At 43.9% G+C, this 23700-nt stretch overlaps 1 protein-coding gene across 2 annotated transcripts in view; it reads left to right on the top strand.

Moving 5' to 3' along the window:
* LOC137524946 (neurabin-2-like) overlaps window positions 1-23700 on the top strand; it is a 141688-nt gene that overhangs the window by 50227 nt on the left and 67761 nt on the right. For both annotated transcript variants that reach the window (XM_068245482.1, XM_068245481.1), the window contains exons 3-5: window positions 8621-8753; window positions 17996-18116; window positions 20594-20698. In XM_068245482.1, coding sequence (XP_068101583.1) covers window positions 8621-8753; window positions 17996-18116; window positions 20594-20698 — 359 coding nt within the window. The remainder of the gene's footprint in view (window positions 1-8620; window positions 8754-17995; window positions 18117-20593; window positions 20699-23700) is intronic.

Below are 23700 nucleotides of genomic sequence, written 5' to 3'. Positions count from 1 at the left end.
TCTCTGAGACTCCGCACTGGCCTGTCAGTCAGTGCTCAGCCAGTCATCAAGCCTGAAACTAGGCACAGTTTTTATTGGCTTAAGATTAATCACAGCTCCGCCTCCACACAGACAGTGTGCATGAGGGCACAGCGTGGTGTGATCTGAAAAGCTGTTGTGTCCTGGGTTGGCCTGCTGCTGCAGGGCACTGTGCAGAGGAGCTGTGTTTAATCCTAAGCCAAAATTGTTGTTCCAGGGCCAGGCTTTATAACTGGCTGAAGCTTGACTGTCAGGAGTGCAAACAGACTGTGAGAGCTAAGGAAGGACTCTAACACCAAGCTGCTCACAAACACATTCCTGTGGCCGGCCCGCGGCCCAGCTGATGACATAGTAGGTGCAGTGAGAGAGTGAACCGCTGCCAGGAGTGGAGTGTTGAGTGCAGCGGTGCTGACCACTGTGCACGGAGCAGCGAGCTCGAACTGTTACTGCCCAGCTGACTTCACGTCACGAGAAGCACCGTCATTGTTCGCACCCGTTTTCTGCCCGTACGTTTGTGGTAAGAGTAACGGTCACCCTTTTACTAAGCAGTTTGTTATTACTGCACAGTGGGCTTCAGAAGGACTGGACTGACCCGCAAGCTGCTCACATTACCGACCCAGGATCAGTTTTTGAGTTAGGGTGGTCCTGGGGCTATCTTGCGGCAATCACGTGATCACGTGACATACACCTTTTTGCCAAGCTCAGAAATAGCTCCTGCTCCTCGTGCTTTGAAAATTTGTTGTGAATTGGGCCATGGCTTCTGCTGCAGAAGAACCAGAGTTACAAGATTTAATCTGCAAGAAAAAAAGCACGTCGGTCATTTGGAAGTATTTTGGGTTTGAGACTGCAGATGAGCAACAGAAACAGGTACTGTGCAGAACCTGTCGTGCTAAAGTTGCAACTACAAGCGGAAACACAACGAACTTATTCCGGCACTTGAAAAATCACCACAAGCCTTTGCATGAGGAATGCATGAGTAAAAAGTCCACTGAAAAGTCGAGTGAAAGTGATGCTCAGGCCCACTGTAGTAAACAGTCTACAATTACCGAATCTTTTGCTAGTGTGACACCATATGATTCCAGCAGTAAAAGACATCAGGAGATAACAAGAGCCATAACGCACTACATCGCCAGGGACATGGTGCCTGTTAACACGGTCACCAAATACGGATTTAAAAACCTTCTCCACACGCTGGACAGAAGATATGAGATACCCTCTCGCACCTACTTCAACCAAATTGCCATCCCACAGCTGTATGCAGAGTGTAAAGGAAAAGTGGTATCAGAGCTGAAAAATGTGCAGTATTACGCCACAACTACTGATATGTGGTCAAGCAGAACGACCGAACCATATCTGAGTTTGACTGTGCATTTTGTCAATGACAACTTTGAAATGAAAAGTCGCTGTCTGCAGACAGCATACTTTCCCAGTGACCACACCGGAGAAAATATCGCACATGGTTTGAGAGAGTGTCTGTCAAGTTGGGGTCTGAGAGAAGAGGACCAGACGTGCATCACATCTGACAATGCAGCAAACATCATCAAAGCAGTGGAACTTAATGACTGGACCAGACTTCAATGTTTTGGACACAGGCTGCATCTTGCAATTGAAAATGCTGTTAAAGAAGATGCAAGAGTCAAGAGGGCAACTGGACTTTGCAAACAAATCGTTGGTGTCTTCTCTCATAGCTGGAAAAAGAAGACAGCGTTGAAAAAGGCACAGCAAGAATTTAATTTACCTGAGCACTCACTAATTACAGAGTGCGCAACAAGATGGGGTTCAAGGCAAAAAATGATAGAGAGGGTGCTTGAGCAGAAAAAGGCGTTATCTCAGGTTCTGTCTGAAGACAAGAAGACACGTCACCTGGTCCCCACTTGGCAGGACATAGATGTCCTTGAATCAATCAACAATGCCATTGGACCGCTGCAGGAATTCACAGATGCTCTTTCTGGTGAAGCATATGTAAGTGTGTCCTACCTGAAGCCAGTTCTCCATCTCCTGAGAACATCAAGCCTAACTGAAAATGATGACGACACAGATCTTACTAAGGAAATAAAGTCCAGAGCTCTTGCCTACATTGAAGATAAATACAGCGACCCAGCCACACAGGAGCTACTGGACATAACTTCATTCCTTGATCCAAGATTCAAGACTGAGTACATAAATGCAGAGAATGTCCCAGACATCAAAGAAAAGGTGATGATTCAAATGGAGCAGGTGGCACGAAAGGAGAAGAGGGCTCGTCTTAGCACCACAGATGCCATGCCCCAGGGTACAGCAGAGACAGCTCCATCCACCACCGGGAAGGGAAAGCGGTCATTGGGCAGCTTCTTCAAAAGCAAGGCTTTGCTATCTCCTTCCTTCACTGTGCAGTTGGAGGATGCTCTTAAAGCTGAACTTGACAACTACCTGATGAGTCCAACTATTGATGGAGAGCAAGATCCACTGGCCTGGTGGAAAGTGCACAGAGTTAACTTTCCATGGCTGAGCAAACTGGCTTGTAAATTTCTGTGCATACCAGCCACCAGTTCACCGTCAGAGAGATTGTTTAGTGCTAGTGGCAATGTTGTCACATGTCAGCGCTCGTGTCTAAAACCATCCAAGGTTGACATGCTGGTGTTCTTGACCAAAAATCTGTAAAGAGAGTGATGTAGAGTTCTCAGGGAAAAAGTCGTGTTGTACTGTTATATTTTTGAGATTTTATTTGTTCTGTATTTCACTTTGACAGGCTGTCACCTGTCAGCTTTTGTTTACATAAGATATTTTTTTTTTCAGGAGAAAGTTTCTACATGAGTGCAAAGTGCAATAATGTTGGGCAAGAAGACCCTTTTTTACTGCTTTGGGAATTTTTGCACGTTTCTCTTTATTACACATTTAAGTGCATGTGAGCGGAAGCTCGGGTTCAAAATCAGATACTTACCCTGCAGAGAGGGAAGCCTCAGAATCGCTTCCCTCACTTATCTGAAGCCCCCTGTTGCAGAGCGCGGCGCCCTTCCTGGATCATGGAGTGAACAGGCACGCAGTAGCCATGCGTGAGCCCACCCATGCGCAGTGGAACGGAGCCCACGGCTCCAGCTTAGTGCGCATGCATGGGCTCAGTCTGCTATTGCATGTCCATGATCCAGGAAGAGGAGCTGCATGACTCCGAAGTGATTATTTAGCGACCATGCCTTGTCGCTAATCTTCCGAGGGCCGCGCTCAGTAGCCTCAATAGGCTTCCCTCTCTTCAGGGTAAGTACTAGTATGTGATTTTGTACCAGAGCTTCAGCTCGGTAGACTGGTAACACTTTAACAGTTTTCATTTTTTGTATGTTATTTAACTGAAAACTAAGGATTTTTTTTTTGCACTACTGCGTTAAAATAAGGATGGTTCTTTCTTTTAATTCATTTGTAAGTGTTAACTTTAATAGGAAGAAACAGCCGGCAGTACACAGCATCCATGTATTTATAGCTGTAAGTTTGCTTTATTCAGGTCTGTCACATAGATACACAAAGTTTCAGAGTGACTGCTGGTACCAGTCTGTCACTAACTTGATAAGGGAGCAGTGACAGTCACTCCAAAGCATTGTGTATCTATGTGACATCTAAATAAATCAAATTTAGGGCTGGTTCACAATTCAAGAGCTTTTTAAGCGCTAGTGATTGGAAAAGCTCTTGCTAATGCAATGCTATTGGGGATTTTTACAAAATCACATCGCTCCAGTGAGAATTACATTAGCAAGAGCTTTTAAAATCACAAAGCGGCAGTGCCGCTTATGAAAGCTCTTGTAGTGTGAACCAGCCTTTAGAGCTATAAATACATGGATGGTTGGTGCCACTGCCCAGGTGCCAGCTGCTTCTTTCTATTGCATTTGGATTGGTGATCCGTTATTAATGCCAGGGACATTGCCATTCATTTGAAGGGGGTTCATCGCTGCAAGAACTGCTGTTAAAAACTTTAAAGAATGTTCATGCAAGACATGTGTCGTGCAAGTTTGTTAATAAATACGTTTGAAAGCAATTCTTGCCTTTAGTTTTTATCTTTGCATTAGTTTAATAGCTATTTGTTTCGATAAATTCACAATGCACTGCAGTAATCTTTACAAAAATGACATACTATCAATTTGATAGTATGATGATGTCATTTTCTGACAATGCATGTTTGTAAATGTTACTGTACATTGTAAATTTAGTACTAAAGCTTGATTTAAATAAAATCGTGAATCGTATCGAAATCGCAATTTCTGACAAAAATCGTGCAATTCAATCTTTTCCTAAAATCGTTCAGGCCTAATCAGGTCCATGTGGGATCACACCCATAGCATTACATTAGCAAGAGCTTTTCAAATCACAAAGTGCTCAGAAAAGCGCTCCTAGTGGGTTTCTGCCCTGATACTTTTAGCCATAGACCCTAAACAAGCATGCAGCAGATCAGGTGTTTTTGACATTGCTTGTTTTTGGTGTGATTCAGACACTACAGCAGCCAAATAGATCAGCAGGGCTGGCCGGCAACTGGTATTGTTTAAAAGGAAATAAATGTAGCAGCCTCCATATTATTCTCACTACAGTTGTCCTTTAAGGGAAAAACGAAACCAATACATTGCAAAGAGAGAAGTTAAAAATAGAAGTGAGATCAAGAAATGATTGATATTCGCCATGTTAATTTGTTCATATTTTTTGATCCACAATCAGCCTGCATGTAATCATCTTTCCTACTGATAGACAAGAAAAAAAAAGCACTAACTGCCATTCTCTAACCACCAGGGCTGTGGAGTTGGAGTTGGAGTCGAGGAGTTGGAGTCAGAAGATTTTTGTCTCGACTCCACAGCCCTGGTAACCACACCCCCTAACAATGCGATAGGCTAAAAAGGTTTTTTATAGATGCGCACACACACACACACACACACACACACACACACACACACGAAGATGCTGCTTGCTTGGCAATTGAAACAGACATTATTTCCCACAATGCAACAAGGCTCCCACAGTGTGGTGTCAGGGCATACATATTAATTCGCCGCTGGAAGGCTTGGGCACAGGATACAGCTGCTGCTGTGCAAGTCCGGTGGCGTTAATCACTAGTCTCCCTCTAGGTCGACGTGGATAGTGGGGAATGATGTAATTCGGCTTCCAGCTATTGCTGGCGGCCGGATTACAGCGTCTTAAAAGTAACTTCAGCTCCGTCTTGTGACGGCACCAAAGTTACTCACTGAGTACTGCTATATCCTTAATGCCGATTATGGTCTATGGTGGCATCGGCTGCGCCCAAGTCTCCTGCACTGTAATTACAGCGCTGTGATGTCAGCACCTAGGTCTTTACATCACACTGTGGGAAGCATTTCACTACAATATCAGCCAGACAGGGGTCCATGATAATCTATTCGAGAAAATGTAAAGATTTCTCATGGAAAAAGGGGGTAGCGGCTACTGATTGAAATGAAGTTCAATCTTTGGTGACGGCTCCTATTTAGGAGGGAAGTTGCAGGTGTGCCACACCCTTTTTACCTGCAGCTACAGCAGGAGCCACGGAAGACCTGGACACAAACCCCAGTGTGACATCACTAACGTGTACAACGGGATTTTCATGATGATGGTACTGCAAGAATAGTGTCTTGAAATGATACAAATCTGTTTTGTACATCCTGAGGCTGAGCAGTGATGATCTGTCTGCTGGCCAGCCTATGCACCGTTGTCTAATGAAAACACCTTTGTCTGGCGTCATCATCCATGTCTGGCAGGTAAATGCAGAGCCCAGAAGGATTTCCGCATTCCATATCAAGTCACTGTAAAAACAAGCATTCTTTGTGCAGATTTGTATCCGCATTAGCAGGGCTTGTGCTACAGCTCGCTCGGGTGTCTCTCCGTCACGGCCGTATCTGTGCATCTCTCCACTCTGTTGTGACATGTTTCATATCTCCGTTGCCTCGTAGGAAATGTGCGTTCCTGTTTTCCATGCAGCTATATGAATGGATGCAAGCACGGTTATCTGGCACATATGGGCTAATGGCATCTATTCTATTATTTGCTTTACCTGTCTGTATGCAAACACAGGAAGGGAACCTGCCATTGTTTACCCAGTATGAGAAGTCTAACGAAAAATCCATTGTGTAAAGCTTTATAGGTGTATATAAAATCAGTGGTATAATGCCATTTTGTAATTTAATGTAACCTTTACAATTCAGTCTGCAGGGAGCCATGATTTTCCAGACGTGGCAGAAGTTTCTGAAATGTGGTGACTTTTAATCAGGATAAAAGTGTGTCATACATGAGTATAAACGTTGATGCGCAATAGACCTTGCTTTATCTACCCCAAACTGGTAGATTGACATTGCCTATCTTTTAAAAAGTTACAGGACAATTAAAGACCAGGGTGAACGGACCGGACTAGCAAGATTACATATTAAATAGGGACACGTGACCAAGAATCTAACTTCATCCCAATTAGTAGCTGATACCCCCCTTTACGTGAGAAATCTATTCCTTTTCACAAATGGATCATCGGGGGCTCTGTTTGGCTGAAATTGTGGTAAAACCCCTCCCACAGGAAACTGAGGACCATGGTCCTGGCAGTTTCCTGTCTGTGAACCTTGCTGCATTGTGGGAAATGGCTGTTTACAACTGTTTCCAACTGCCAAAAAAGCAAGCAGCATCTTCTTCCACTGACATCACCTGCCAGCAGTAAAAATGTCATCATGTGATAAATGTCAGAATGTAAATCAGGGAGAGGAAAGCTTTTACAATGGGCAAACGCTGACTAAATCCTTTATACATAATTATTGTAAAAATGAAGCACTTTTTTATTACATTTATTTTCACTGGAGTTCCTCTTTAAGTCTAGCCTATGAACACCATATGCATTTTGTGTAATTGCTCCTATAATAGGTTCTCAGTACATCCTTGTTATAAATCCAGAACTCCCTATGAAGCGCAGCCTTAACCATTACTTTTAAGACTGCTTTCCCTCAAGGCCTTTGTGTTCACATCTGAAGTGGGAGGAATATGGAGGCAAATCAGATTTCATTTCAAATGATACACAATGCCTGGCTGCACTACTTTTAACCATCGACCCCGAACAAGCATGCAGGTCAGATGCTCTGACTGAAGTGAGAGGTATGTGAAGGCTGCCCTATTTTATTTCCTTTTAAGCAATACCCGTTACCTGGCTAGCCTGCTGATCCTCTGCCAATAATACTTTTAGCCATAGACCCCGAACAAGCATGCAGCATATTAGGGGTTTCTGACAATATTGTCAAATCTGACAAGATTAGCTGCTTGCTTGTTTCAGGTGTGCAATTCAGACACTACTGCAGACCAATAGATCAGCAGGGCTGCCAGGCAACTGGTGTAGTTTAAAAGGAAAGAATGACAGCCTCCATATCTCTCACTTCAGGTTCCCTTTAATGCTCAGTTCACATTAGATCTGCTGAAGGACTGTTTCCCAGAGCCTCCGACAGCTGTCCTATGGGCCTGTTCACATCCTTTATTGCCTCAAGCGCTTCTTCTTGGTACGTCAGATGCCTTGTTCATTCATGTCACGAAGTGATCCTCGGCGGTGTTTAGACTTTACCATAGTCTAGGGTAAATTTTTCTGGGAAAAGCCAGCTAACCTGCCATTAATTCTTTTGGAAAGGGGGTTGATGGTTGGGAGGCATCCAGAGCATCTTGAGAAGGCCATGCAAGCGCAGGGGGGGCCATGCAAGCTCAGGGGGGGGGGGGGGGGCATGCAAACTCCATACATTTAGTGCCCAAGCCATGATTCTAACCTGGGACTCCGATGCTGCAAGGCAGGGTGTTAACTAATGTTTGTGTCCCGTGTATTATTGCCGAAGAGCCCATACACATGCTAGATTAAAGTCGTAAGAAGCGGCTACTAACACCTCCGACGATTAATCGGGCATGTGTACAGCAGCGAACCGCCAGACGAAAATGTGGCTGATAGCGTTTTCTTTTTTTTCCTTGCCCTGCCCACCGTGTGATGTCACCTCTGCGTTGCTTTGTCCCCTCCCCCCATGCATAGAAATAGAACACATAGTGTCTTTGTAGCCTCGGTCCAGCGGTGTGGTCTGAGGGATTGGCTGCTGATCTCCCCCCCCCCCCCCCCCTCGGGCGACATCAATCTACAGTGTATGGCTCTTGAGAGTCACAACCTATACTGTTTTTACACTAGCAGTGGTCAATAGGGCATCTCTAGGCAGTGCAGAGGATTCACTAATCTTGATGGGTTTTGATAAAGTAACAATTATGCAGAAGCGAGAACAATTAGCATTGTGTTTGATGAACCACTTACATAAACAGATGTTTGGGGCCTCTGCCACTCCATCTACAGGGAGACACAGATCCACTATGCAAGAACAGGCTAGTATGCTCGAGACTTGTACATCGCAGCTGCTTCTGGTTTTGGGAAGGTGATCTATCCAGTGGACCTAACAGCCTCCTGGAAAAGCGTTATTGTGTAAAATATGGATATTGAGCCGCCAGCTCTTTCTTTTAGTTGTTTCTTTGTTTTTTGCTTGTGAGGCAACATATTTGTTACTATACTCCCAGTAAAAACATTTGTAGCTAACAAAATAAACAAAGCCGTGGTTTCTGATTATACATAATTTTTGTTTCTTTACTAAAGGTGTTCTCTACGTTTTCCAATGAAGACTATGACCGGCGTAATGACGAGGTGGATCCAGTGGCCGCCTCTGCGGAGTATGAGCTGGAGAAGAGGGTGGAGAAAATGGACGTTTTCCCAGTGGAAATTGAGAAAGGTATTCTTAACATTGCCATCCAGTTCTGCCTTCTACAACAAATACAGACAGGAATGACTATGCAAGACCTGCGAACACTCACTTAGTAGCTCTTACTTGCTTTGTGGGGGTGAAATAAAGCTGAACATGCAGCATAAATATCTTAGTGTTCTTTGCTTTGTTTTTTCGGTACTTATCCGTTAGCCGGGCGCATCCGACAGGTGGCGACAAATCTCCACCAGAGTTGCATCTTTACTTACTATCCATGTCGGCCTGGAGGGGGAATAGTAATTAGCGCCACCTGCCGGATGCGCCTGGCTAACGGATAAGTACCGTTTTTTCTTTAATTATCATTAAACTGTATTTATAAATCCTTAACATATTAACACATTACTGTACAATAGATTGGAGAGACATTGCAACATTAAAGGTGCACTATAGTGAAAATTATGCTTTTCCATTATCCCCACCATCAGTTATTTAATATGGACAGCATACATTTCACCATAGAGCTTATGTTAGCTCCTAACACCAATTATTTTATGTTACACAGCTGATCTGGGTCAGTAAATCAGCTGCTGCTGGTGCCACGGCTGGCTGTTCCCTGCTAGCTGCTAGTAGCCTTCTTGTCTCTCTCTGCCACAGCTGATTTATAACATGGCGCTCACACCCTAGAGCCGTTGTTTTGTTTCTCATGCTTTGCTTGGAATTTAAACAGGCTGCTAATTAATTACTTAGCAAGTTACATTATGGTTAAATGTGAGGAACCGCATGGCTCTGGGGTGTGTGAGCTGCATTCTCAATCAGCTGTGGCAGAGAGAGTCAAGAAGGCTGCTAGAAGTTAGTGGGGAACATCCAGCCTGTCATGTCAGAAACAGATGATTTACTGACGCAGATCAGCTATGTAGAAGAAAATAGTGTTAGGAGCTATTTGTTTAACACAAGCTCTATGGTGAAATGTATGCCCATATTAAATACTGATAGTGGGGATAATGGAACAGCATAATTTTCTCCATGGTGCCCCTTTTAACCATGTTGCACAGGGACATTTATAGCATTATAGGGAGTTTCCTATAGCGTTATAGAGGGTTACGTAGTGTAGGATCTGCTCTGGAGAAGTCCTGGAGCCTTGCAAGTGATGTGAGTTTTTAGCCTGTTTTCGATTTGACAATAAGTTGCTCATTTGGTTTCATGGGTACTCTCCAAGTTATTTGGATCAGTTTACCAGCATTCAGCATCATGTGTACGTTAAGCTCCACGTTAGTGCTTTACCAGCCAAAACAATTCATCTGACTGTCTGATAGACAAAAAATCTTGAAAAATGTCAACACATTTTAAAATTGCCACTGTGTTCCAAATTTGCTTCCCAGTGATTTGAGTTTATTAGAGTTTTTTTGTGTGTGCTTCTGTCATTGGCAACAGATGCTCCGTGATCTCCCCAGGCTCTAGCCAGGTGCTCCCCCCGGCTAGTTTTGGTGAGCACCCGGCTTTCATTGGCTCACCTCCTCCGATGCTGTGAACAGAGTTGCACACAGAAGCACCAGCCCTGGATTCTCTCATCTTGCCCCACCCAGCTACTTTTTCATGCCACCCGGCTGAAAATAATCTCTGGGAATAACACTGCATGCTGCATATTGATGTCTAGAGATGCCGGTGGACAGCTTGCCAGCGAATCTCTGTGGGCAAGATGGCCCTGTACTACTTCCGGGTCGCAATGTCCCGGAGTAGTACGCATGCCTGTATGCATGTCCTGGCCCGGTGGTGTGTGTCCTTGATTGCCACAAAGCGTGGCCGGCCACAGGCGCGCAATCAAGGATGCGCACCACCGGGCCAGGGAATGTGTACTAATGGACGTGTGCAGACACAGGCATGCATACTACTCAGGAACATTGTGACCTGGAAGTAGTACAGGGACAGTCTGCCTATAGCTATTTGCGGCGAGCAGCTCGCCCACATCACTATTGGTGTCTTGCTTTTAGCTATAAATCACTTTCAGGAAGTAATTTGAAGCAGAGTATGTTACACCAGTATGGCAACAACTGTATGAGCAGCTACAAATCGCTAAACGTGGTGAGACAGATTTATAATTGCTGCCGAGCACCCCAAGTCAGACAGTTTTAACAATAATAATTTTAACAAATATATTTTTATAGCGCTTTTCTCCCTGGGGACTCAAAGCGCTGTGACCCTACATTATGCAGTCTCAGAGGCTAGGGAAAAGAGGTGAGTTTAGCCTTTTTATTTTTTTATTTTTAGCTGTCCATAGAAGGAGCCTCTCGTACTGATTGTGGAAGGGAGTTCCATAGAGTAGGAGTCGCATAGGAAAAGGCCCAAGCACCAAATGTTAGGTGTATCCTGGGAATAACCAGCTTCATCTTGTTGGCAGAGCGGAGGGTGTGTGGAGGGGCATAAAGTTTCAATAGATCCGCTATGTATTTGGGTCCCATGTGGTTTAGAGCCTTGAATGTCAGCAGGCAGATCTTAAAATGTATTCTCCATTTTACTGGCAACCTGTGAAGAGTTTGCAGTACTGGGGTGATGTGAGCTGCAGTGGGCATTGGCTAGGATTCTGGCTGCAGCATTCTGTACTAGCTGTAAGGGTCGCAGAACCTTATCTGTAGATCCGATGAACAGGGCGTTGCAGTAGTCTAGGAGTTTGATTTTCGCTATATTTCAAAGTAGAGAAACAGCAATGGTGCACATCCGGCTAAAACGTAAATTTATTTCTTTATTTAAAATCCAGTATAACATAGAAAACACAGACCAGCATCTTGGAGAGAGGTACAGGCAGTGAATGATCTACAGCCGTTTCGCACCTTAACAGATGTGGCGCATCATCAGATGTGTTGGTCCTGATGATGCGCCACATCTGTTAAGGCGCGAAACGGCTGTAGATCATTCACTGCCTGTACCTCTCTCCAAGATGCTGGTCTGTGTTTTCTATGTTATACTGGATTTTAAATGAAGAAATAAATTTACGTTTTACCCGGATGTGCACCATTGCAGTTTCTTTACTTTGAAGTGTTGATCTATGGATGGATAAGTTGCACTCCTGGGCTGGTGGAGTTTCCTGTGCATAGACTTTTCTGTTTTTGGTGATTATTTTCGCTATATTTCTTAGATGGAAGAAGTAAGACTTGACGACAGCTGATTCCTGCTGTCTGAGTTTTAGATTTCCATCCAGGATCATCCCAAGGTTTCACACAGAGTCTTTAGGCTGTACAGTATCTCCCCCAATTGCTAGTTTGAGGTAGTGAGCGTTTTGAGCTTTATCCATCATGTGTGGACCACCTACCACCAACACCTCTGTTTAGTCAGAGTTTAGCCTCAGCCAGCTGGTGTTCTTGCAATTTTGTAAATCCACTAGACACGCATTTATGGATGCTGATGGGTCTTGGGTGCCAGGCTTGATGGGCAGATACAGTTGTGTGTCATCTGCATAACAATGGTATCCTAGGCCATAGTTCTGGATTATTTTGCCCAGTGGGAGCATGTAGACTGCAAAGAGTAATGGTGATAGAACAGAACCCTGTGGAACTCTATTGGCAAGTAAAACTTTTCAAGTACCATCAATGTGCCTGCACAGTAGATTGGGCTCGACCGAGCTCAGCTGATTCCGCCGAGTTGAAAGCCGCTACTGCGCATACGCGCACGCCAACAAGGAAATCTTTGGGGGTGTCCCAGCGCTGGATCCCCTCTACTGAGGAGAAAAAAGGAAGCGTCTTTATGATTCAAAGGCTTCCCTCTCCCGAGGTAAGTACCCTCCAGGTGCACTTTTTTTCTTACAGGTATACTTTAAGAAAAGTTTGTGTGTGTGTTACATGTTGCATTAGTAGTGAGCGAGGGGGGGGGGGGTACATGTTGCATTAGTAGTGAGCGAGGGGGGGGGGGGGACTACATGTTGCATTAGTAGTGAGCGAGGGGGGAGGGGCTACATGTTGCATTAGTAGTGCGCGAGGGGGGCTGAACTTTGTGAAGGACCAGAACTAGCAGCAGATGGGCAATTAAGTGGCAGGCACACCTGACATGTACCACCCGGGCAACAGCAAAGTACCAATGGTGGTTTGCGTACCACAGGTTGAAAAGCCCTGCCTTAGGCCACAGCTACATGCAGAGATGCTAATAACACTCATTTCTGAATTCAGTGTGTAAAAAGAAAAAAAAAAACAACCAAAAAAAAAACCTCTAGTTGCTTGGCCGTCAGGATGACCTTCTGGCTTCAGTATTTTATTTTCAATCACACCAACAGCAAGCATGCAGTTAACACCCTGTCTAGTAATAAAAACACTGCCTCTGCCGAGAATCTTGCATTGGTACGGCAGCCCCGACTCTCCCCAGCATGTTCTTAGTAGATCAGTATTTGGGGATCTGGCTGGCCGTATGCCGACCTGATTGTTTACAAAAGACCAAAACAAAGCATCTGCATGCACTTCAATACCATATACAGTAGTATGCGATAATTAAACACATCAATTTATCATAGGTGATTCAAGAAGAAATAGAAATTATCCCTGCTATTAACCTTTCCGTTGCTTGCACCTTCTCCCTCCCCCACCATGAAAACAGAATGTATTGCTAGCCTGTAGCCTAGTGACACGTCTGTACAGAGCTCCGCCCCGAACGGTCGGCCAAGGAATGATCCCTGCGAGCAACAGAGGCTGGCCTCATTTTACTTGCCTTGGACATGCCATCCTCTAGTGGGGTGATCATAGAATATCACTGATCTAGTCAGCTTTATCTCGAATCAACCCTTTTATCTTTAAGCCCCATCTACACGATACGATTCTTTGTACGATTCGATTACGATTCTATTTACGATCCGATTAAATTCGACATGTCCGATCGGGATTTAATTCGATTTGCCATTGTTTTGCAATTGCAAATCGAATTGAATCGAATCAGGATCGGACATGTTGGATTTATTTGAATCGTAAATAGAATCGTAATCGAATCGTACAAAGAATCGTATCGTGTAGATGGGGCTTTAGGGTTTAGACAATATTTGTGTAGTTGGGCAGAGTGAAGTTGTAATAAAGGCAGAGGATCACCATCACAGCCTGTCAAAGTATTCCACATCAGCTTAACTGGCCCTGAAAGTCCGTAAACAAATAATTTGCATGCTCCACCCACTGTAAATGGTTCTTTATAGTTTTGCTTTTTGGACATCCTGCAAGAGTATTTTTTTTTTCTTTGCATCGGCTGGAAATGATTAGCATTATGCGGCATTTTAGTATATGACTATTTTAAGAGAAGTTGAGCAGCTGTCAGAGCTGTTCTGTGGATTGTCTGCCACTTTCTCTGTATATTCAGTGCCCTGACTGAGACAGTAGTGTTAGCTGGGATCATGTGCTCCTTCCCTTGGGCCCGGCATGCACAGTAGCTGTTATGGACAGCTGAGCATTCCATGTTCTGTTTATTGGTGAAAGATGCCCCAAGGAACAGTTTTTTGTGTTTTGTTTCTTTTTTTTTCCTTTAACATCCTCTTGTAGGGGCCACAGTTTAGTACAGAGGCAACCACTTCTTATTTCCATACTCTCTCTGCACAGACATATTTTGGGGTTCCATTCAGCACTTCAGAATTATTTTGCAATCTTCCGGTACCCTTTGTACTTTTAGAATTTGAAGAAATCTGTCATTAAAAGAAACTGTTCAATCATGTAATATGTTTTGATTATGGTACCATTCAGAGGCACTTATGTAATAAAGGCGCCTGGAAAAAAGGGTGCACAGGATTACCACTAGTAGAATATCGCTACAATTAGCGATATTCTGCTGCAGGATTCCATAGTAAAATATCGGTAATATTTACTGAAAAATGTTCTATAGCTAAACTGAACCCTACTCTCACACAGAACCCTCACCCGGTGGTGCCTACCCCTAACCCCCCTTCGTGGTGCTTATGATTTCCCCCCTGGTGATGCCTAACCCTAAGATTCCTCACTCCCCTAGTGGTGCCTAACCCTAAGAACCCCCTCTCCTAACCCTTAAACCCCCGCAGGTAAACCCCAATACTGCGGCTAAGGAGTTAATTTTGGGCGCCCAATTAATGGCAATCCAACATTTGTGCAACTGCAGGCATCAGATAGAATCGCAGGGGTTTGTGGAGATTGCATAGTGAATGCGTAAAATGTTGATTGCCCAAAATTAGCGAAAAGGGTGCATTTTGGTGCCAGGAGGCGCCTGATAACTGGTGCCGCCATGCGCCCAAATTTCCCCTTTCCCCTGCTAATCCTGGCTTGTATCGTAGGCCCCAATGCAGCACCCTTTTTTCCATAAGGGCTCCTGTGCCCTTTTTTCCCTTGATCACATTCAGAGATGCAAAATAGCAGCTCTTTTTATATGCAGAAGGCAAACCACTTAGTCCATCATATACCACGGGAACCTAGTACAAATACTTGAGGTTTCTAGGACCAGGTGTATGGTCCAGACCGGCTCTTCTAAAAATGTAGATTAATGCGGTGGATCGATGCACATCCGAGAGATCGGAGTAAGTAAGGCACAACACACGGGGGGGGGGGGGGGGGGGGGGTGTATACCTGAGGAAATTGGGGCAAGTCCAAGGCATCTATGATGGGAAGAAAAGTTCCCAGTATGAAGCTCTGTTCTTCAGCTGAAAAATGGGCTGGTTTACATGTAAGAAATAAGCCTGGAATAAAGGGTGCAGGGGATAGCCGCTAGTAGAATATCTGTGTAATTACTGATCTTCTACTACTCCATTACAATAATAAAACATTTGGTAATCTTTACCAATATTTTACTATGATGTAATTTAACCCTACTCTCGCTCAGAACCTTCTTACCGATGCTTAACCCTCCCTCTACCGATGCCTAACCTTTAACCCTCCCTCTACCGATGCCTAACCTTTAACCCTCCCTCTACCGATGCTTAACTTAGCGGCCCCACCCCCTTGCAAATAAGAGGTAATAAAGTTACATTTGGGCACCCAAGGCTAACAATAGATTATAATTTTTTTTTAAAGCTGCTGCCAGGGCTACACGCTATGCATAGCAGGTTGTCTCGGGCACCCAAATGTAACTTTTACTGCTGAATTGTCACAGCCTCGGGCACCCAAATTTCTTCTGATTGCCACAACACATGGCGGCCATCATTTCTACTAATCGTCACCTCAGTTGCCCAAATTTCCCTACACTGCCGTTAATGGCAGCTTTTCTCATTATTTCCTATGCCGATGCCCTTGTTTCAGATCGCTACTCACCCAAATTTCCTGTTTAATGTATCAGCATACAAATCCTATATTAATAGGATCTGTTGACCCCTGTGAAATTGCAATGGATCTGTTGGTGTTGTTGCAGTCAGCGAAATGCATAGTCCTGAGCTGCACAATTTTTTTTTTTATTTTTTCTTTTCTGGACAAGTAGATGCACTTCCCGTAGAAGCTTATGGTGGGAACGCATCTGCTGTGGATCCCAAACGGACCCCTTAAGAGAATACTGCACTATCCGTTCAGGCTGACCATTGGCGATCTAGCTCAAATGTTGCCTAAGAGAAGAGCAGGGACGGGGTGTATACTCAACTGCCGGTGGCCCTGTATATTTACCTAATGCCATTGGTCCATTTGCGAGCTGCATAATTATACGTCAAACTGAATAATTATTAAATTAACAGCATTCTGTATACAGAATAATAGGCTAAATATTAAATACCTTCCTATGATCTGAAATCTCTATCTGTGATCTGCTTGTTGGGTCTGAGCTGGGCATAGAAAGAAAGGAAATGCATTACAGAGCACTCCATTTAAGGCTACAGACGCTAGTGAAACCCTACCGAGGCATACGATAACCATCCATCCTGGCGAATCGCTTTGGCCGAGCGGTGGAAGATAGTAGTGCTCTCCCCCACCTACCCCGCCCATCATATAAGGGTCACCCCCCCCCCCCCCCCCCCCAAAAGAGAACAGCACGTCTACACAGCCTCAGCCCTGTAATGTCACCCGAGGGATTGGATCCCGATCCCTTTCGGGTGACATTGACTATAGTGGGGAATCGAGCGCCTAATAAGCAACGCCCGCGGGGGACGAGCAGGAATCTATCCGGGCGGCCGCGGGGATGAGCAGGGACGCGGCGGGAGTCGATCTCATGTATTCCCAGCATAAGAGTTTACCTATACAATCTATAGTATTCAAAATTTGTTGGCCCTCATACTGAATGGAGGTGGTCAAATTGGTCACTGATTGGCCAAGGTTGCTTGTGTATGCACTCTAAAGGTGCCCATTAACTGTACATTTTTTTTTTTGTCACCAAATGCGATCTTTTGATGAGATTTTTGTAATTGAAAATAATATAATAATTGTTCACATTTACTGAATGATTCATTCTTCAAATTTAATCATAAAATCCAACTTTAGGATCGATTTTTATCCTATTTAGCAATCGACCAAATAATTGTTCCTTATCAATTTCCTACTACTACTGTAGGGGGCCAGGGGAAAAAAACAGTTGAACTTACCCGGGGCTTCTAATGGTCCTCCGCAGACGTCCTGTGCCCGTGCAGCCACTCACCGATGCTCCGGGCCCTGCCTCCTTTTCACTCTTGGAATTTCCGTCTTTAAAGTCGGAAAACCACTGCGCCTGCGTGGCCGTGTCCTCTCTCCCTCTGACATCACCAGGAGCGTACTGTGCAGGCACAAACTGTACTGGGCCTGCGCAAAGCACTCCTGATGACGTCAGCCGAAGAGATGGCGCGGCCGTGCAGGCGCAGTGGTTTTCCGACTTTAAACACGGAAATTCCAAGAGTGAACCGGAGGTGGGAACCAGAGCATCGGTGAGTGGCTGCACAGGACATCTACGGGGGACCATTAGAAGCCCCCCCCCCTACAGTAGTCCTCTAATAAACTGCAAATAATTCAATCATTAAAATTGCATCAAAATATCACATTTGGTGGAAAAATTGTACCATTAATGGGCACCTTTAGACAGATGCAGTAGGAAACCACAGATGCTGGCAGCAGACCCAGTGCTCCTGTATATGATGGTCACTGCTGGTACTTAGGAGCTTTCAGTAACTGAAGCCTGAGAATCCTCTGTAATTTGTCTTATTGATCAAGGGGACATTTTGTGATTGCAGTAAACTGAAATCTGTACAGTGCTCTCACTGATCTTCTCACACAGCACAGAAACTATATGTCAGTATGTTTATCTATCCATAAAGTCTAATGATCTAAGAAAGGGTTACTGCAGAGCGCATAACATGTAATAAGCCTAGGTTTTCACATAATCTGTGCCTTCTCCTTTCTTGTATCCAGGTGACAGTGGCCTTGGAATCAGCATCATTGGAATGGGGGTTGGTGCAGATCAGGGCTTGGAGAAGTTGGGAATCTTTGTGAAAACTATTACTGAAGGAGGAGCAGCTCAAAGGGATGGACGGTATGTAGCCGGTAATTAGACCGTTGTCTTGTCTCTGTATACCTTGCACTGATTGATTTCATATACACTTGTGTGGGGAAAATGACTGTGTGGGCAGTTCTGGTCTGTATTGACCATGGTGCATCTCTTCCTTGTTATCCTGATCACACAATATAGACATGAGAGCTGTGACACTTCTGGCTGCAGGAAGCAGAGATGGCTTAGCTGAAAATAGCAAGCCTGGAAGCTGAAAATCTGTAAAATATGAACTAGGACTCCCAAGCTTTATCCACATGAAGTGATCTGATAAGCTACACACCTAAAGGTGGCCACTAATGATGCAGTTTGCTGAACAACTGCTTATGAACGATTATTCATAGTCACAATTGGAAATGATCAATTGGGACCACTAACTGACAGATTAAAGGGGAACTTCAGCCTAAACAAACATACTGTCATTAAGTTACCTTAGCTACATTAATTAAAATAGATAGGTAATATAATCTCTTACCCACCCGGTTTAAAAGAACAGGCAAATGTTTGTGATTTCATGGGGGCAACCAACTTGTTCATGGGGGCAGCCATCTTTTTGGTTGAAAGGAGGTGACCGGGAGCATGAGTCACAGTTCCAACTGTCCTGTGTCCTGGTCACCCCTCCCAGCTGCTTCGCGCTAGGCTTCAAAGAAAAAAAAATTGCACCAAAACAGCAGAACGAGAACAATATCAGAAATCCCATCATGCTTTGCACAGCATCAGGGGGAAAATGCCCGGGCAGTTTTCTTCTGTCCAGATAAAAATGAGGCTTGATAAGAACAACAAAGTTCTGATGCTGTGAAACTGTTACAGAAGCACCAAGCCTTTTCAGTGCTGCCGAGTAGATTTTTAGTCTGGAGGTTCAATTTAACATGTATTGGCTAGGAGAGTTTCATCTGATAGTGCTACCAAACAAGCATTTCTGATTGGTAATATGAATAATAATTCGTAAATGATAGTTCGCTAAATAGTATCGTTAGTGGCCAGCTTTACAGCTTTTATTGTACAATCTGTGTACAGTGAAAAAGTGGCCTTTCATGAGTTAAACAAATCAATTTATTTTCCTTTTTTATTTTTCAGATAAAAATGATAGTAAACATTTTTGATTTCAAAGGGGAAAAAAACTAGTGTTTTCAAAATATTTTTTAAATATCTGAAAGGATGCATTGGAAAAAGGAAATGCAAAAGAATAAGTGAATGTTCGAGAATTTTACATTTTCAGAAAAATTTGCTAATAAGCATATGGTACATGGTTTTGATTTTTTTTTTCAAATTATTTGATCAAACAGAAAAATTGGATTTTTCTGGTTAAATACCAAAAAATTGTAAATCGTGCATGTCCACCTTAAAGGGGGATGGAACTGCAAATTGAAAATTATTGTATCTTTTGCTAGGTACAAGAGTAGAGTAGTTAGTGTAATGTAGTTACTCCCCACACTTAAAAAAAAAAAAAAAAAAAATTACATTACTGGTGTCCATGTTCAGCTCCTGTATACTGAAAGGCGCCGATTGGAAGTAAGCGCTCTTCTCCTTTTGGCTCACCCTGCCTCTCCTTTCTTGTAGAGACAGGTTGCTGTGGCAACAGCTGACGCACCACTCAGAAATGACCCTGAACTTCATGGCTTTCCACTGGCCAGATACTGCTGTCAGTCATCCAGTGTCACTGTGGTGATAGCAGTATGGGGCCAGTGGAAAGCCACGCAGTTCAGGGCCGTTTCACACTGGAGGCTTGACTGTGTATTTTAGTCAATTTATCCTCCCAGCCACGGGCATCTATTGGCTGCAATTTCATGTAGCCAAAGGGCTGGTTTTTCTAAGCCCACATGTGTCAGAGCTTGACACAGGGTGGTGCTACCCAACAGCAGGAAAAAAAAAGTTAAGATGTCGGAGTATGGCTATGGCCATGCTCAGATGTGACTCAATCGGGGTGTTTGCATCTCCACCGCCTGTGCTGAGTGCTAGCAAGTGTCCAGCCAATGCACGGGAGCAGGTGACTTCACTGCCTTCAGGCTCTCCTGTGAAAGAGGCCCAACATGAATTCTATGAATCTAATCTAGACTAGAGAAGATAATTTTACTTTTCTAGATACATTTCTTGTTTTCTGCTATGCAGCAAGTTGTTCATGCCTGTTGCCATGGTTGCAAAGAAGTGAAATTTGAATTCCATGACAGTCTTTTTTTTTTTTTTTTTTACAAATCTGAAGCTACACTTTAGACCTGACCCTGCAGACTGTATCTTCTTCATGCAATGTCAGGGTGTTATTGCATTACAGAGCACCGTGGCTTTCTTTTTGGTTGGTCAATATTGATTCTCATTACCTAATCTTGGAATGTCTGTTAATGATTGAAATGAATGAGCTGTTGTCAAGTTTTTTGAGCTGAATTCAGATGGATCCTCAGTTTAAACTGTCCTGTTCATTACTTTGAAAATTTTTCTCTTTTTTTGTTGGCATTTGTCTTTACAAGGATTGAAGTAAATGACCAAATTGTGGAGGTAGACGGTACGAGCTTAGTTGGAGTGACGCAACTTTTTGCAGCCACGGTACTGAAGAACACTAAAGGTACAGTCAGGTGGGTGAAGTTTTCATTATTATTTGTATTGTGCTGGAATGTCCTCTAAATGGTTGTGAATGTGTAGTAATTGAACTTCACAGTTGTCTGCTAATCATAAAACAAACTAAAAAAAAAAATCAGCGGTTTGTGGGCACAAAGTCAAAAGCAATAAAAAGTAAGGTAAACTGTCATACTTGGAACAGCAGTGCAGAGTGGAAGGAGCCCTGATGTAAACTTGAGCAGAACCGTACAGTCCCTATAATCTGGCCCAGATAGGGATTGCCCGATGCTGGATGTGTGTGTGCTGGTTGCTGGAGAATTCAAGCAAATGGGCCTAAAATGTAACATTAACAAAACAACTTAGGAGGTATTACTGCGGGGCATATGCTCCAAGCAACAAAGACACTTGTTTTAAGAAAAAATATCAAAAATGTTTTATTAATTATCAAACTTGAATGCACAATAAAAAAATCACACATTTTAAAACAGCAAAAACAGCCCACTGGCTGTCAACACACTGCCCACTCATACCAACATTTGCACATACCCATACATTCCTGACCCCCTAATAATGATGGTAATGACAGCTCAGACATAGAGACTTAGATGTCAGCTGATTCGAATTGGAGAGTTCCAGTAAAAGTTCCTAAGTGGAAAGTCTACTCAATGCCAGTAGTTGGTAAATATAGGCAAGAAACTAGCCGAGCCCGGCAAAGCAGACAAGCAAATGTCAGGAGGGGAGTAGTTAACCAGAACAAGAAAGTTCTCTTCCAATACTCATATTTGGGCAAACAGTTCCAAAAGCACTGGCAGGAAGCAACGATGAGCTGCACAATTGTGAAAGAGCAAAGCAAAGTTCATCACAGCATAAGCAGGAGCGAGACACTGTAAGCTGCCAACATGCGGAGCAGAGCGTGAACATAACATGTACTCCAAACTAGGGCATTGCATACAGTACCAGGTATTGGTGTCTCATCAGCTCCAGTCCAGGTATGCAGAGGAAGATGTAGAAAGTCAAGGCCGCTCAATCCTGTAGCAAGCAGCAGGTGTGTAACGTTGCTCCTCGAATAGTTTGCATGCACAATGCCTAAGATCCCACTCCAAGATGGTAAGACATGCTGGGGAGGGTAGAGTCCAGCCTAGGGATGAGGTGGTCAGGCAGCGCAAAGTGGTACAGCAGGCGGGTGCGGACAGCCTCAGGACGCTAAGCCACGCTGTCCTGACATGTTTCGCCGGACTTCCGGCTTTCTCAAAGGGGGGCGTAGCACAGACAGGTCACACAACTCCACATCCATCTAAAATACTCAAATCCGCCAATCGGCGCCCACGGCGCCCGCCCCACCCGTAACATTAACCTGCCCCTGTAAATGAAATGTAGAGCAGTGCGCAGCAGAAACATACAGTGGAGGAAATAATTATTTGACCCCTCACTGATTTTGTAAGTTTGTCCAATGACAAAGAAATGAAAAGTCTCAGAACAGTATCATTTCAATGGTAGGTTTATTTTAACAGTGGCAGATAGCACATCAAAAGGAAAATCGAAAAAATAACCTTAAATAAAAGATAGCAACTGATTTGCATTTCATTGAGTGAAATAAGTTTTTGAACCCTCTAACAATAAAAGACTTAATACTTAGTGGAAAAACCCTTGCTTGCAAGCACAGAGGTCAAACGTTTCTTGTAATTGATGACCAAGTTTGCACACATTTTAGGAGGAATGTTGGTCCACTCCTCTTTGCAGATCATCTCTAAATCCCTAATGTTTTGAGGCTGTCTCTGTGCAACTCTGAGCTTGAGCTCCCTCCATAGGTTTTCTATTGGATTAAGGTCCGGAGACTGACTAGGCCACTCCTTGACCTTAATGTGCTTCTTCTTGAGCCACTCCTTTGTTGCCTTTGCTGTATGTTTTGGGTCATTGTCATGCTGGAACACCCATCCACGACCCATTTTCAGTTTCCTGGCAGAGGGAAGGTGGTTGTCGTTCAGGATTTCACGATACATGGCTCCGTCCATTTTCCCGTTAATGCGATTAAGTTGTCCTGTGCCCTTAGCAGAAAAACACCCCCAAAGCAAAATGTTTCCACCCCCATGCTTGACGGTGGGGACGGTGTTTTGGGGGTCATAGGCAGCATTTTTCTTCCTCCAAACACAGCTAGTTGAGTTAATGCCAAAGAGCTCTATTTTGGTCTCATCAGACCACAGCACCTTCTCCCAGTCACTCACAGAATCATTCAGGTGTTCATTGGCAAACTTCAGACGGGCCTGCACATGTGCCTTCTTGAGCAGGGGGACCTTGCGAGCCCTGCAGGATTTTAATCCATTGCGGTGTAATGTGTTTCCAATGGATTTCTTGGTGACTGTGGTCCCTGCTAATTTGAGGTCATTCACTAACTCCTCCCATGTAGTTCTAGGATGCTTTTTCACCTTTCTCAGAACCATTGACTCCCCACGAGGTGAGATCTTGCGTGGAGCCCCAGAGCGAGGTCGATTGATGGTCATTTTGTGCTCCTTCCATTTTCGAACAATCGCACCAACAGTTGTCACCTTCTCTCCCAGCTTCTTGCTAATGGTTTTGTAGCCCATTCCAGCCTTGTGCAGGTCTACAATTTTGTCTCTGACATCCTTGGACAGCTAGGTCTTTCCCATGTTGGAGAGTTTGGAGTCTGCTTGATTGATTGATTCTGTGGACAGGTGTCTTTTATACAGGTGACTAGTTAAGACAGGTGTCCTTAATGAGGGTGACTAATTGAGTAGAAGTGTCTAACCACACTGTGGGAGCCAGAACTCTTAATGGTTGGTAGGGGTTCAAAAACTTATTTCACTCAATGAAATGCAAATCAGTTGCTATATTTTATTTAAGGTTATTTTTTCGATTTTCCTTTTGATGTGCTATCTGCCACTGTTAAAATAAACCTACCATTGTAATGATACTGTTCTGAGACTTTTCATTTCTTTGTCATTGGACAAACTTACAAAATCAGTGAGGGGTCAAATAATTATTTCCTCCACTGTACAAATAA

Source organism: Hyperolius riggenbachi, chromosome 7 (assembly GCF_040937935.1).
Source record: "Hyperolius riggenbachi isolate aHypRig1 chromosome 7, aHypRig1.pri, whole genome shotgun sequence".
Lineage (NCBI taxonomy): Eukaryota > Metazoa > Chordata > Amphibia > Anura > Hyperoliidae > Hyperolius > Hyperolius riggenbachi.
The sequence above is the reverse complement of the archived record's forward strand: the minus strand, read 5'-3'. Positions and strand labels throughout refer to the sequence as shown.